This window comes from Lepisma saccharinum, chromosome 17 (assembly GCF_977018435.1).
Source record: "Lepisma saccharinum chromosome 17, izLepSacc3.1, whole genome shotgun sequence".
Classification (NCBI taxonomy): domain Eukaryota; kingdom Metazoa; phylum Arthropoda; class Insecta; order Zygentoma; family Lepismatidae; genus Lepisma; species Lepisma saccharinum.
Window position 1 is genome coordinate 16,413,137 of NC_139245.1, and position 17,282 is coordinate 16,430,418.

Here is a 17,282-nt window from a genome sequence, read left to right on the forward strand (position 1 = left end):
GATTCTGAATAAAAATTTTGTGGTTTGTAATTTTTTTGTTTCATTTTAATGATTCTTGGAGGGTTCCATGTACATGCTTGTCTTTTAACTGCTACGCAGTCACAACTTTTTGGCCTATTGCACTCATTTCGGTCTCAATCGGCAGCTAATGAACCAAATTTTCACCTGCTAGCCAATGGAGGTCGCTGTTTTCCTATAGGAATTAGTCTCACCTTCTCTGCGACAGCCTTTGTATAATGTGTAATTTTGCCATAAGCCATTAAAAAAAAGCCCTAAGTACAATTTTAAGGGAACTTTTGCATATGGGGCTTGGGGTGAAGTAAAAATCTCTCCAAATTTAAAATAATAAACTCCTTTGAAATAACAACCATGTTCCCAGGTACTGTGAAAGGTCATAGAATAAAGAGTTTACTGTATAGTTAAAATTACAATCTTCTAATAGTTGAGACTATGCAGGGACTACATTAATAACAATAAAACAATTTCAAGAAATAATAATTTAATAAAACATAACATCAAAAGTTGAAGTTCAAATATCTAGCTATTTTTTTCTAAACAAAACCAGGACATGAAATTCTGCATATTATTCATATCCACTTCATTCTACTGTGTAAAAAACAGAATGGTTGCATGCATTTTCCTGCTTTCCGAGGATTTGCACAGTTGATTCAGTCTTGTACAGGGAATTCTCAAACAGCAGTAGCAGAATACATATACACTATGAAGCACTTTTAAATTACAAACCTATGAAATAGTGTAAAAACATTGTATGTTATAAATGTTTTTTACAAAAGAGCACTTTAGCTGTAGGAGAATGAAATATACTATGCAGGGCTTGAAATTTTCTACACAGCACTTGGAAAACTGGACGGAACTGGATTTGTTCAATATAATACACTTTACTCGGAAATGAATGTTTCATACACTGAATGCAAAATTACAAGGAAATTTGATGAAACATTTTGGTAACATGGGCACAGAAAATTTATGTTAGTTTTTACCCCTAAAACTAAGTCAGGTTATCATGAGGACGAACTAGATGTTACACATATTCCTGATCCAAGGTCTTCAACCAATCCTTCCTTGACCTGTAAAACAAAGATGGTAATTATTTTTCTTCTTGTACATATCACGTCTAGTCCAAGCTTTGCAACTTTATTTGATTTTGTACACAGAAATTTTAATGCAAAATTTACTGAGGATGTTCAAAAGATTTTTTCCAGTCAAAAACCAGGTATTATAATAATCTGGATAATAAATAACATTATTGACAATAATGAGGCTTGTCCTGATATGAAGTTATTGGTATACATTACTTGAACACTGATGTACCCATCAATATATGAGTATTTTGCTTTAAAATTTTCATAACTTCACATGTGAGACAATCAGAATATTAATTAGGATGTTCAGATTCATTCCCATGTCAGGAGCAGCCCATATTTATGTAAATCCATGGTGGTCCAGTTGGTAGAGCATCTAAAGGAACTTTCGGATCAAATTGAGAAGCAATACAGGGGTGTGTGTGGTACCATGGGGTCCTAAAACTAGATGTGTGTTCAAAACAAATCTCAAGTTTCTGCGGCACCCATTTCTGTATTTTATCTTTAATCTTTGCTGATAACTGTGCATAAAAAATATTGAACATTTCTCAGCCCGTGTTCAGTAAAGAAGAAATTGTCATGCCTGGGGTCCAATTTCACACTTTATGTTTTCGTCAAAAACGAAATATGCATGCCTGTATTCATTAGACTTTTCCTGAACTTGTATTTCCCTTGTAATAGGTTTTAGAGTTCCTTGAATCGGGTGGATGAACATTGTGTCTTTAGATTCCTGACACTTGAAAGAAACTTCGTATAATACTACCAATTGTAAACATGATTTTATACACTTTAATATAAATCTTCACATTTTTAAATGTTATAATATTTATCTTGTTTTTTTTTTTTAGCAAACTTGAAATATCATTGGTATCCTAAAGAAATCCTTATTTTGAAATACAGCATTCAATTTTTTCACACTTATTGCAATTTTTGAAATATTTTAGAACACATAATATTTAAATATAATAATAACAGGAGGATTAATAAATAGTTGTTTCCAACAATTTATATTGTTTTGGTTCATTGACCTAATTTTTCTCATGGTACCACACACTGCTTAAGTCTATAAGCAAGCATTCACAGACTGGGGGAAGGAAGCACTACATTAACAATATGGACCTGAATGTGGAGTGTGTTCTGTCACTTAAATTCAGAAAACTGCATTTATGACTGAGAGTTCATTTCCAAGCAACACACGTTACTTGTTGACTATCTGGATGATCTCTGGTGGGAATTTTCCTGATAATGTCCCTCGATAAAGCTCCTCTGGGACTCACCCAGCCTCTAACAATGGATATTGGCAGAGAGGCAGTTGCTGGAGCACTGTGTTGTTCACATCACGTCTCCATTATGGTTGCGATCAAGAATGTGCATGGCTCGAACTCCACACACCTCCACATGCAGAGTGCAATATCCAGTGAATAACTAAATTTTTACTTATTGTACATAATTTGGCCATTTTGTAATTTTTGTTATGTACATAAGGATATATTTCATGTGCCCTGGTTTTATAAATTCCATGGCAGTCGCATGGATACATACCATAATTAAGGAAGTGAATGAACCATTGTTTCGGTATTGGTAGAATATCAGTTACTTGTATCAACAAATTTTATGTTGGTTCCCTATCAATATTGGTAAAAACTTTATATCAGTCCATTCCTAACAGCTGCCATTTTGCCACAGAATTAACGAAAATTTTGCGTAATGCCAAGGATATTCGAACTCCAGTAAAGTATGTGTGATTGACAGACCAACCCTGGCAATACTGATATCAGCACCTATCAACTCATCCCTAATAATGTGAAATATTTCCACTAATATAATCCACACTTCTTTCAACTTTCCTATCTTTTCATTAAGTTGAAATATATTTTCTTCATAATGTTTATGCAATTATTTCTGTTTCTAGCATATACTGACATATAATTTTTAGTTTGTACAGCAAAACTGACTTAATAGCAATAAAATTATTTTTAAAGAAGCACAACTCACAGCCTTGTAATCGAGGAACATTTCCTTGAATGCAAGAAAATCCGAAAAGGTGAGCAGCAAGTCAAAAACTTCTCCATCTAACTCATCCCTCCTTTTTCTGAAAAAAGAAGGAAAATAAAGGTGAAACTATAAATTCTTGATGTTGGTACAGTCACGGACACTTCTGGGTTGTAATGGCCTAATTTACTTTCAATGGAATTGCTACAATGAAGAAGTGTCCATGACTGTACAATATAACATATTTGTAAATTACAGTCCTCAGTAGGCCATTGGGAGAAGAGTGAGGCAATAACTTGGTAGTGTTCAATTGCTGCATCACTTGGAGGTTTTTCTTTTGTATTTGTGTGCTGTCTTTACCTGTAACTTTTTAAAGTTTTTTTAATTTTTAAATGTGGGAATTTGTAAATCTGCTTCACATAACAACTGCATTTGAGGAATACACCCTCGAAGATGTATTACATCTGACCATGTAACTTTTCTATATATACAGGTTAATTTTGTAGAAAAAGATGCACATTTGTGGCAATGAAACATTGAGATATGGGACGAAGTAGATGTACAAACATTGGCCAAAATTGGCATATTGGAGCTGCCCAGTGGTGTAACCATCAACAGTGTTTACTACTGCCAGGTTGTCACAGATATGCATAAAGCTCTCAAGGAAAAAACAACCTAGTTTAGTCACTAAAGACATTCTCTTTCTGCAAGACCCACATACTGCCTGCCACATGATTTGCACACTACAGGAACTTGGCTGGATTACAGCCACATAACCCCTTACGCTCCAGACCTTGCTCCAAGTGTTTTACCTGTTTGGACCCTCAAAGGAGTTCCTCAGAGGCCAGCATTTCAGCAGTGACAAAGAGTTGAGGCAAGCAGTCTAATCATGACTCCAGCATACTGAGAATTTTTTCTATGTTCTAGTGAAATGCTGGGATAAGTGCATTAGTGTAGAGAGGGGATTGTCCAAATGTGTTCGTTATTCTGAAAAATCAGAAGTCCTGGTTTGACTTGAATGCCCCTCTTGTTATAGCCTGAACACCTCTTTCACTAATACAGTAAAACTGCACATCCTGGAACTTCTATAAGAAGGAAACCTGTAAATACAGAAAAAAAGTCCCCAGAACGGACTGATTTTATACCTGAAAATGACCTGCTTAAGGCGAAAACCTCCTTAACACGGAAACGGAACACCATTTAAAGACCAACGAGATGTTTTTATTCTCAGTAAGATGGAAATTTCATCCTTTATTTTTTTCGCTCGCAAGAAAACAATGCAATACTGTAAGTGGAACATGCCTCTGTTGCCACTCGCTTGTGCTTGAACTGTGATAGTGTTTAGTTTTGTTTGAATCTGATTCTTCGCAGACATGTCATCAAAACGTACATGCAGAACTCTGATGTTGAAGAAGATGAAGGTGATAGAAGAACACGAAAAAGGGAAATCTTCTGCCAAGGAACTGACAGCAAAATTCAAGGTTAGTAAAACTCAAATTTACGACATTTTCAAAAATTCTGAAAAAATAAAATCAGAATGGTTTAAACGAACATCAGGTGAAGTGAAGCATTTGGGCAAAGTTTCTGGCAATGAACAGATTAATAACGCTGTGTACGAATGGTTTGTTAGTTCCGGCACGAAAGGCATGCCAATCTCAGGGCCAATTATTCAAACACAAGCATTGGAAGTGGATACAGCATTAGGGATTGCCAATTTAAAGCTTCTAACTGATGGTTAGAAAGTCTCAGAACAAGTCATAACATAGTGTTCAATCGTGTTTGTGGTGAAGCCAATGACATTGATGTGCAAACAGTTTCTGATTGGAAGGGAAAACTATGTGCTTTGCTCGAAGGATATGAACCAAGAAATATTTTGAATGGAGATGAGACAGGATTTTTTTCCAGAGCTTTGCCAACAAAATCTTTAGTTGTGCATGGCGACAAATGCATTGGGGGGAAAATGTCCAAGGAACGATTAACATTGTTTGTTTGTGCAAACATGGAAGGAAAGTTTGAAAAAGCTGTGGTTATTAAGAAATCTTCATATCCTAGAGCATTCAGAAATTTGGACCGTTCTTCTCTACCAGTGACTTGGAAAGATAACAAGAAAGCCTGGATGACTAGCTCTATAATGGAGGAATGGCTGAGGAGTTTCAACATGCAAATGAAACACGAAAATCGCAAGGTGATTTTGTTCCTGGATAATGCAACATGCCATCCAAAACTGGAACTATCCAATGTGAAATTACTATTTTTCCCTCCGAACACAACATCTATCACCCAGCCTATGGACCAAGGTGTAATTTACACAATTAAATCATTTTACAGGAAGCTTGTGTTACAGTCATTGGTCACCAAGATGGGTACATGTACGACTGTATCAGAAGTTGCAAAGAAAATAAATCTTCTGGATGCAGTAAAATGGATTCACCAAGCAATGAAGAAAGTCACCCCAGAAACAGTAAAGAAATGCTTCGTAAAAGCAGGTTTCCCTTGCGAGGACACAACTGTCGAGGAGAACTTAGATTGCATTGCCGACATTTGTAAACAGGCTAATTTAGCAATTGCAGCTGAGGACATAATAAATTTCGACAGCAAATTGGCAACAGGACAGGACGTAGAGAAAGCTGTCGATTCATTTCATCTGCAGCACATTGAAGAAAAAGACGACGATGTTGTAGAAGAGAATGACGGAGGGGAAGAAGAAATACCACGCAAGTTGAAGATATCCAGTTACAAACATGCACTCTTCAATGTCAACGAACTACAAGAATTTGCTGCTTCTTGCAACGACTCTGAATTGATACAACTCTTGCAAGATGTAGAGAACTATGTACTTGGTCATGTTGTAAGCAAAACATTTCAACCAACTTTGAAGCAGCTGTGGGGAAAAGATACATAAGTACGTACTGTTCGTTCTTACAATACTGTAAAAAGTGTACCAACATGTTGTGTAGTTACATAATTGTAATCTCTGCTATGCTTATTGCGACTGTATCGCATTTGTATTCATGTATGTACATGCATTAGTACTCTACATTCAGTGGCGTGCCCAAGGGGGGTTGGTGGGGGTTATAACCCTCCCCTTTGGCCCAATATTCCTAAAAAAAAAAAGAACGTCAAATTTAGGAAAATATGACAACATGAGGGCTGACTACCAAGAAAAAGTATAGTAACCCCTCTCTTTCCAAAATCCTGGGCATGCCACTGTCTACATTATAAGTAATGTGAAATGTAAATCTGTCTTTCCATTATTTCCTGCAGTGCTCTATACTGTATTTAAAGTCAACCCTGTATAAGAAGGAAAACTGTTAAGATGGAAAATTTTGCTCGGAACCATCATGTTCCGGGATAGACAGGTTTTACTGTATTTTCAATAATAATAACAACTCAGACTCAACATGGGCTACATATGAGATGTGATTTTTTAATTGAGAAAAGAAAATCTTGGAAAGTATAAATGACTGGAGCTCAATTTTGTATACACTAGTGAAAACTACACCAACCAATATTTAGGTATCATTTCTAACTCTCAAACCTCAGTGTTGACGATTGGGACAAAGTTAACTTTTCTTGAAAAAAATAGTTTTCATATTTTATTCTTCCTTTAATTACTGAAACATTTGCGCCCCCCCCTTTTGCCCCCACACTATGCTAAATCTCATCTACAAAGGGAAATATACTGTCTTTGCCCCCCCCCCCCAGTATTTTGGCACAAAGAATTTGAATGTTCTTAAACCTGTTGAGTACAAGTAATATAGATACTTACCCCAACTCTACAACAAAGGCATTCATGGAGAAAGCAGGTATTCTGGTTATCAGCTTTCTCTCGATGTGCTGTTCGATTACTTCATTCTGGAATGTGGAATATTTTAAATGAGATGCAAATCAGCTCCGTTTAGAAACAACAAACAATCAGTGCAGACTTATGAGAGGAAAGGCTTTATCTATACAAAGTTTCAAACAGAATTAAGATTATAATGAAATAAAAATAAGATACCAAATGAATGGCATACAATATGTTGGCTATTGAGTGTGTAACGCTCAAATCTTACAGTGAGTAATAGATCTTGTTATACGGGAAATAAAAAAAAAGGTAAAGTGCTCCCCTGTGCATAGCACCACGCCATGAAGGTGTATAGGGGGTGTGGGGGTAATGCCCCACACTTTCTTGATCCAGTCGTGAGTGGGGGTGATGTGATCAGCATCACGCCCCTGACTGCCTTTACCCCCCAGGGTTTCCCCCAGGTACCCATGTTATTCGACGCTGGGTGGGCACCGGGGCTGCTTCCAACGTTAGAAAAGTTCCCAGATTTGAACCGGCCGGGGATCGAACCCGGGACCTTTAGCATGGTAGTCAGACGCGTTACCGACTGAGCCACTGCGGCCACTTTATCTTATAGTTCTAGTGTATGCTGACAAAATATAGTCTTCTAATGATAGTGGAATGTCGATTTTACATCTTTCAGGAGATGAAGCTGAAAGAGGGGTGGCAGTGGCATGTCCAAGGGGGGGGTTACAACCAGCCCCCCCCCCTTTGGCCAGTATTTCTAAAAAAAAGAACTTCAAAGGTAGGAAAATATGACAAAATGAGGGCTAACTGCCAAGAAAAAGTATACATAACCCCTCCCTTTTGAAAATCCTCGGCATGCCACTGAGGGGTGGGGTGATTCATTCATTCTGAGTTTTGGACTTTTAACCACTGTATTAAAACTTTAATTACCAATGTTTCGAAGGCTGATTCTGCCTCCGTCTTCAGGTCTTGAAGTGACCATCAGACGAGGTGGAGAGTGGGCCACTGATAATTCTCCTTGGCATCTTCATGTACAGTGGCTCTCAAAAGTTTTAGGACAACGACATTTTAAACTAGGCAACCCAACTTACCCAAGGCATTGTTGGGTTGCGTGTAGAGTTAGGCTAAATTTCAGGGTTGCCACATGCACAATAGATATTTATAAAATACGAGAAAGAAAGAAATCCAAGTATTATTTTATAAAACTAGAAAAAAATATCAGTATTACATTTGTTGCAAATGAGAAATACTTTCTGAAAGAAAGAAAATCGATTTTCTAGTATTTCATACCTGATGAGTCTAACCAAAGGAAAAGATGAGAGATGAAACAGAAGGGGACAACAGAGAGGAGAAGAGAGAAAGCAAAAGGGGAAAAGGAAAAGCAAGGGAGGGAAGAAAATGAAGGACGAAGTGGATAGGAGAAGTAATGAGGATAAAGGCAAAAGATGCGAGAAGAGATGATGAAAATGGAGCAAACAGGAGAGAAGAGAGGAAGTCAAACTGAATGAGAGAAGAGGAGAAGAGTGCAGTAGAGTCGGAAATATAAGACAGGAGAGGAGAAAAGAGGAGTGGAGAAGAGTGGGATGAAGAAAAGAGGGGAGAAATGGAGGGAGGGCGATATGAGATAAAGCAGAGGAGAAGGAGGGGAGAGTAGAAGGAGAAGAACAGAAGAACAGAAAAGACTGGAGACGAGAGGAGGGAAGATGTAGTTGCAGAAAATATCGTCTCGGCATCAAGAATTGATGCATTGATCAAATTATCGACATGACACATTCAATAACATTTTAAAATGCATTGGAGAATGTATTAGATGTGTGCGAAATGCCTTTTAGTTGGGTCAGAGCAAGATGAAATCTTCCACGTAAGATCTTTGATTTTACCTGCGATTATACCACTAAAAACATGAATGAAATTTTAATATTTATAAGAATTATCCAATATTTCTCAACTTCTTGGTTCGTTGAAATGGAGATTTTGTTATTTCCCCTACCCACAATCGTTAATTCCAAACTGAATCATTCCGTTTCACACGGCGTGGACAATGAGCACAATGGGATATGTCTAAAACGTATGAAAATTTTCTGCCACCAGAGGGGTTTGAACCCACGACCGTCACTTTGACGATCCTTAACGGTATCCACTACCCTACAAGCTTGCGCTCCTGAAAGCAGGTAGCAAAGAGAATAAACTGTTTGGCAGGTAAAAGCAGCTGACGAATGTGAAATGTAGATCAACTCTCCACCTACATGTAATGTGCAAAGAATACTTGTTTGTAACAAAGAAAACGAAGGTAGTACAACTCGGCGAAAACATTGAATGGAGAATTGCACATGATGAAAATTGTTCATTCGTTCGTACGGAGGTATCCCTTCATTCAACTCGAGTGGGAAAAGGGGTAAAATTAGTATGTCCTGAATTGCCACAAACATAAATAGTTATTTCATTAATATTTGTCAATGCCTTTGAAGCAGTAAACAATTATTGTTAGAATATCATAATTCACGATCTTATACAGGAAAATATTCCTTTGAATGTGTGTCAATTCATTTATTTGTTTATATACTTTTAGAAAATTCCAGATGCAGAACAATGTAGCCACCGTACACTGGTATTACAAATAATCTTACCATGTTCTTGTTTAATATAAGGATTTTTTTATTGTTATTTAAAGAAAGAACACCTCGTATGGAGGGTCAAACCTGGGACAGCTTACAATGCTATCAAGAACTCTGAATAATACACTACGCCCTTAGTTTTCCTTGGAGCAATATATCTTAATTATTCTGTCGCCTCAATATTGTAAAGTTTATCCTGCAAGAAAAAAAAGTTCAATTCTCATATAGCTCTTTACTTATAGAATTACTTTATACGCATACATTTGAAATGTAACTCTGAATTTCTTTCTTCGTATTAGTATATCTAAGCTTGTGGATATTTTATTTGCAATTTTATTGGAGTTACATGAACATCTACAAAATAATTCCTTATAACTTGGAATCTAGTTAATATATACTATCAAGTCTTCAAATGAATTTGGACCATTAATTTTTGGCAAGAGAATTATGTATGATCAGTCATTCATTGCTGAAGCAAACGTTTTAATACTCTCTGGAATTTTCATTCTGAGATAAGCTTGTTTACTTGCTAAATGTATGCGAACTACACTCTGTCCCACTTATCTCTGGAGCAGGTGAACGAAAACATGTATCTGAGCAGCGATGAACGAGTGAGAGGAACGGGATTGCATGGAGAGAGGAAAGCCACAGCAGTTACCAACCTTCCCATCAACGTGTACGGTTTTGCTCTGTCCACTCGACCCCCCCCCCCTTTCCCCCCTCTCCTTCTCTTCCACTATGAGCGGCTTTACTCCAGAGGGGCTGGGTCAGGGTACAGTTAATTGATTTCGCAAACAGTATCTGTGTGTGTCACACATTCAATTGTTACTCACATGAAAAAAAATGTTGTCAATTTGCATTCAGGGGGTAGTTTCATAGTTACAAACTATTTTGGCCTTGATGAGAAGTTTAGTGTAAATAGGCATTTTGTTTATAATTTTGAAATTGAGGTCTAAGGTTGAAATCTTCATATTTAGGGCTTGAATTCGTCACCTAAGAGGTTGAAGACCCGTCCTGTTCTTTGTGCGTGACCTTCTTTATTTCTTTAAATTCATTATTCATCCTCCTCCTCGCGATTAGCCAAAAGTAAAATAAGAGAATTCCTCCTCCGTGACCGTGCGGTCTAAGGCACTGTGCTTTGGACTCCGGAACGGCATGTGTTCGAAATAAATAAGAATAAATTCTTAAAGGTAAAAGAAGATTAAATACACAAACGCAAAACAAAGATATTCTACATAACAGTTATAAAGTGCACATTTAATTAATCATTAGTAAAACTACGGATTAATTTTTACATAAACGTGTATTTAAAGTTGGTTCTAATTTATGTTTGACCATTTATCATTCATCATAATTATCATTCCAATTAATCATTAACATATATATGCCAGTTGCATTCACGAAAACGAAAAAAATGGCACTTCCACGCATACTATGCAGGTAGTTTACTAAAATTTACTAAAAAAAATTAATTGATTGACACACGTTCAAAGGAATATTTTCCTGTATAAGATCGTGAATTATGATACTCTAACAATAATTGTTTACTGCTTCAAAGGCATTGACAAATATTAATGAAATAACTAATTATGTTTGTGGCAATTCAGGACATACTAATTTTACCCCTTTTCCCACTCGAGTTGAATGAAGGGATACCTCCGTACGAATGAATGAACAATTTTCATCATGTGCAATTCCCCATTCAATGTTTTCGCCGAGTTGTACTACCTTCGTTTTCTTTGTTACAAACAAGTATTATTTGCACATTACATGTAGGAGGAGAGTTGATCTACATTTCACATTCGTCAGCTGCTTCTACCTGCTTTCAGGAGCGCAAGCTTGTAGGGTAGTGGATACCGTTAAGGATAGTCAACCTGACGGTCGTGGGTTCAAAGCCCTCCGGTGGCAGAAAATTTTCATACGTTTTAGACATATCCCATTGTGCTCATTGTCCACGCCGTGTGAAACGGAATGATTCAGTTTGGAATTAACGATTGTGGGTAGGGGAAATAACAAAATCTCCATTTCAATGAACCGAGAAGTGGAGAAATATTGGATAATTCTTATAAATAAAATTACATTCATGTTTTTAGTGGCATAATCGCAGGTAAAATCAAAGATCTTACGTGGAAGATTTTATCTTGCTCTGACCCAAACAAAAGGGATTTCGCACACATCTAATACATTCTCCAATACATTTTAAAATATTATTGAATGTGTCATGTCGATAATTTGATCAATGCATCAATTCTTGTTGCCGAGACGATATTTTCTGCAACTTCCCTCCTCTCGTCTCCAGTCTTTTCTGTTCTTCTCTTCTTCTCCTCTGCTTTATCTCATATCACCCTCCCTCCATTTGTCCCCTCTTGTCTTCATCCCACTCTTCTAAACTCCTCTTATCTCCTCTCCTGTCTTATATTTCCGACTCCACTGCACTCTTCTCCTCTTCTTTTCGTTCTTCTCTCTTTCACCCTATTCTCCACTCTCCTCTTATCGTCTCCTTTACTCCTCTCCAAACTCCTCTTCTAATCTTCTCTCATTCTATTTGCCTTCCTCTCTTCTCTCCTGTTTGCTCAATTTTCCTCATCTCTTCTCGCATCTTTTGCCTTTATCCTCATTACTTCTCCTATCCACTTCTGTCCTTCATTTTCTTCCCTCCTTTGCTTTTCCTTTTCCCCTTTTGCTTTCTCTCTTCTCCTCTCTGTTGTCCCCTTTTGTTTCATCTCTCATCTTTTCCTTTGGTTAGACTCATCAGGTATGAAATACTAGAAAATCGATTTTCTTTCTTTCAGAAAGTATTTCTCATTTGCAACAAATGTAATACTGATATTTTTTTCTAGTTTTATACAATAATACTTGGATTTCTTTCTTTCTCGTATTTTATAAATATCTATTGTGCATGTGGCAACCCTGAAATTTAGCCTAACTCTACACGCAACCCAACAATGCCTTGGGTAAGTTGGGTTGCCTAGTTTAAAATGTCGTTGTCCTAAAACTTTTGAGAGCCACTGTACAACAGGTCTTTGTGACCATCAGACAAGGTGGATCCTTGGCCACCGAGAATAATCCTCCAAAGCAACAATTATTCACTCTCCATAATAGACACCATCCCAAAACACATCATACGCCCAGAGACTGAACTATGATTTATTAGATTAACACACTACTCTGAAGATGGATGCAGAATCAGCTTCAAAATGCTGGTAATTAAAGATTTAACACAGTGAGTTAAAAAGTCCAAAACTCAGAATGAAGCTGAAAGAGCTTAAAATGCTGGAAAATTTAATAATATTATGCTGTGTTGGGACCATCAAGAATGTAAATGCAGGAAAATGTAAAACCACTGTAAACAATGACATAGGAAGAATGAGATTTATGATGCTATTATTTCTGGGTTTAATGGCTCTTCAAGGTACTTTCCTTCTTGAGGTAACTACTTTATTTACAAACCTCTGAGTTTTCAACATGTGAAATATATAAATTCTCGTGAATACTAATCCTTAACTTACATATTCTTTGAATATATTTGTGTAGCAGAGTTTATTTTCTTCACTTGAATCAAATTCCTGCCAATATTTCTCAAGGAAGTTATGTTGTAAATCTTGAAAGTCTTCATCTGAGAAAGAAAAATATTTTGGGTTACAAATTGTCAATAAATAGACAGTTTTGTTGCTATTGCAGATTTTTCCTATAAATCCCTTCTACTTTAGTGCTTATTTTTATATGCCATTCAATCTTTTAATGCAGTATGATGGAGCAGTATTTAAACATAAAACACCAGTCTCAATAAACATTTGTCAGTCTGTTAAGTTTAAGTTCAATATCAGTTAAGTTTAATACTGAAATTTGTTTTCATTACGTAGCCTGTAATGAGTAAACTATTTTCTTTACATTCATGGTCAAAATTCAATTCTGGTTTAACAGAAATATTTTTGATTGCATACTGAGCCACTGAAATTGAAAGCAAAATAAAGTATTATTTTGCTTGCAAGTATCATAAAAGTATTATATTAAACAAGAACTGTATGATGTTTTCCTTTCATTTCGTCTCTAAATAATTTCCAAAAATTCTTAGTTTCTTCCTTAAAAAGATTTGGTGAAACTATCAAAGCCGTGAATCCGATTTCTTCAAATTTACAGGAGAAAGTACTTACGGAAATGAGTTTGTGTGTAATTTTGGAAGTGTTTTCTCGCATTTTTCAATGTATTTGGCCGCTAATTCATGTTTTTTTCTATAATAATGTCTATCCGATGCACAAAAGCTGTTGCTTGCATTTCCATCCATGTACTTGAACCGGATGTTGCGAGCATCTGATGACGTAATCCCCGATAAGTGTTTCCAAACACACAGTTTTTCACTATATTGCCCAATCTAAAGCAACCTATCATAAAAGTATTATATTAAACAAGAACTGTATGATGTTTTCCTTTCATTTCATCTCTAAATAATTTCCAAAAATTCTTAGTTTCTTCCTTAAGAAGATTTGGTAAAACTATCAAAGCCGTGAATCCGATTTCTTCAAATTTACAGGAGAAAGTACTTACGGAATTGAGTTTGTGTGTAATTTCGGAAGTTCGTAGAAGTGTTTTCTCGCATTTTTCAATGTATTTGGCCGCTAATTCATGTTTTTTTCTATAATAATGTCCATCCGATGCACGAAAGCTGTTGCTTGCATTTCCATCCATGTACTTGAACCGGATGTTGCGAGCATCTGATGACGTAATCCCCGATAAGTGTTTCCAAACACACAGTTTTTCACTATATTGCCCAACCTAAAGCAACCTAACCTAACCTTACCATGATGGTGCGTGGGGCTATCGTGAATGGTTTTTGGGGCTATTTGTGGATGGTTATATGATCCAGAATGGTTTTTAGGGCAATGTGTGAAAGGTGAAGGTTGAAACACTGCTTTGCCATTTGAAACTGCCTGCCATTTTCCGTGTTCAGGAAGCGAGAAAAGAACGAACAATAATTACTTGATATGTCGACAATAGATACTAATTTCGTTAAAAAAAAGCAAAATCCCTTGTTAAACAATCTTTCCCAATGCAGAATAAGTAAGTACGAATGTAAACAATTACAGAATAAACGAGTTACAGAGGATTCCCGGCTTTGATAGTTTTACCAAAGATTCCTGTTCTTTATATCGGACAACTATGTAATGTTTCTATTCATGTTGACTGATAACTGGACAGCATCAAGTATCTGATCAGTGCTTACGTATGATTTGGTTTGGTTTGATTTGGTGTTTGAAGTCCACTTTATGCAAAGTAAGGCTAATCGGGACTGGACCTACAGTTTAAAGTGGGATCAAAACCACTATGTGCCTCCACCAGGTATCGAACCCAGGACCCCTTGATTACAAGGCAATGACGCTACCACTGTACCATCAGGGAGTGCTTATGTATGAAAGTTTCCATTCATTTCTTATACTTCACTGGCACATACACCATTCCCCCCCCCCCATTTTAATGTTTAATGTAAAGGATATTTATGCAGGAATTTTCTTCGTTTGCTATATACAAGTTTTGAAAAGTTGCAAATATTTCTTTCTCTGTAAAACTGGCTTACCCATTAAGATATCTTCTATATGTCCTATGACTCTGTCAAAGTAGGAGTCTTCACCACTGTTGTCACAGATTAACAGCTCTTCTTCTTCAATTCCATCCACCTCTATTCCATCACCCTTTGCTGAAGAAGAAAACAAGTTTGATGCAATTCACAGCTCAGAAATTTGTGAACAAGGTAGGAAAAGCTATTATCTGTAGACCTGCAAATTTAATGTCAGGTGTAGTCCCAAGGCAATTACATACAAGCTGAATTTACTGATTTTCGTAAGAGGTCTGTATCAAGGAAAATATAATTCTTCTTTAATTTTATTTATAATAATGAGGAGCTTTTTTCTTGTACAACATAAATTTTATAGTGATACAATAAATTTAAAAAAAACTTTTTTGTTTTATTTGCCTACATATCAACAGATTCTTTCACATGTAAGAAAACTTAAAGCACCCAACCTTTTCTTTCTATTTTAATTATTTCTTCAACACAGAAGAGACTCATCCCTGAATTACTAAACTACAAAATTAATTGGTAACAGTTTCATAGATCGGAGACACATTAAAATCGGATATTTTGTGTTTCACATGGTTCGTACTTACCAATTGTGTATTGCGGAACATAGTTCAAGGTGCCATTATGCTTTTTACACGAAAACAAATGCAATTTTTCACATTCTGAGTGATGTTTTTTTTCCTTTCTTCGCTTCCGGAACACACAATATGGCAGGCACATCTTGACTCACATTGTGGGTATGCAGCGTTTCAACCTTCTGCACCGAAAAATACCTACTATCGTGTTCGTCACCGGTGGAAATTATACATTATGCACGGGTAGCTGACGGATAGCCCCATGAACCATTTCCGATAAGATTAGGTTAGGTTTGGTTACGTTAGGCAAGCATAGTAAAAAAAAGGGGGGGTTGAAACTGACTGGGGCTTACGTCATCAAACATGCAGCATCTGGTTGTCATAAGGCAAGCAAATGAAAGCAATGGCAATTTTGCATCGGTGAGATATTTCTCTTGAAAAATACATCATTTCCCAGTCAAATATATTCCACGATGAAAGAAAATACCTCGACGAACGTTGTCAACCTTGGAGAAACTCATTTCCGTAAGTAGTTTCTTGTGTAAAATTGAAGAAATGTGTCTCCGATGTATGAAACTGTTACCAACGTAATTGCCTAAACGGTAAGGGTTCCGATTGTTTTATGATTTCTCCTAGCACAAAGACTAATTATCGTGGAATTTTGGAAATCATTGTCACACGAAATTTGAACCTTCCTTAAAGTAATGAGCACTGTTTGGACTCGAAAAAAGTTATTTATGTTGATATCGTAGAAGCGTGGGAATTAATGTAGAAGTAAATCGGAACCTTAGTATTGAGGGACTTTATTTTAATGCTAAAGGAACAAAATCTAACCTGCTTAACCTAACCACGAAACCATATATTGAACAAAACCTTAATTAATCGCTAAAACTCCGCAGTATGTGTTAAAAGACGTATATCGAAATCGAACCATGTAAAAATTGCATTCGTAGCATGATGAAATCGCAATAAAACAAAAAGAACTTGGGCCGCACAAAGTAACACAAAATATCACAATTTTCACTTGCTCGAACAATAAATTCATCTAGTAATATAGTAAGAAATTCAGTTTAATTGATCAGGCACCTGTTCGATTGAAACCGTAGCCTACAAGATCTAATTTTGATTGTGGTGGTGGATATATAGTATGATATATACTTACGGCAACATCTCACAGAATATGATCCGTGTTTTAGTAATATATACTATCAACCTCAACAATATTTAAAATAGTCATTCAACAAGAAATCATATTATAAATCACCAGTTATCTTAATGTTGAAATACTGGTCCCGTGAAATATACAAGAAATAGTAACATTTACTAAATGAAGGTAGGTTTTTTTTTTCTGAAATAACATACCTTTGCTAGTATCAAAAAAAGCCATCCTCTGCTCGAGAATATCCTATTATTGATCAATTACCATTTATCTTGATATTTTCATCTCAAGAAAAGTGTAGTAAATCGAATACCTGTCATTTCAATTTAGTAAAATAAACAAGCAAGATAGTCGAAATCAGACATTTGTTGTTACTACACATCTACTGGCTTTATTACGAAGAAAATTATTGGCTTAGAAATGACCCAGCTTTAAAGAAAGCCTGCGATTGGATAATTTAGATTTACGCT

At 36.2% G+C, this 17,282-nt stretch overlaps 1 protein-coding gene across 1 annotated transcript; it reads right to left on the reverse strand.

Moving 5' to 3' along the window:
* Window positions 1–482: 482 nt before the first annotated feature.
* On the reverse strand, window positions 483–17,186 carry LOC146001205 (ADP-ribosylation factor-like protein 2-binding protein). The gene is made up of 6 exons (XM_083138499.1): window positions 17,016–17,186; window positions 15,076–15,195; window positions 13,013–13,119; window positions 6,865–6,950; window positions 3,099–3,195; window positions 483–1,088 (listed from the first exon to the last, which is right to left on the reverse strand). The coding sequence occupies exons 1-6, from the start codon at window positions 17,038–17,040 to the stop codon at window positions 1,023–1,025; spliced, it is 501 nt and encodes a 166-aa protein (XP_082994625.1). The 5' UTR covers window positions 17,041–17,186; the 3' UTR covers window positions 483–1,022.
* Between the last annotated feature and the right edge of the window lie 96 nt (window positions 17,187–17,282).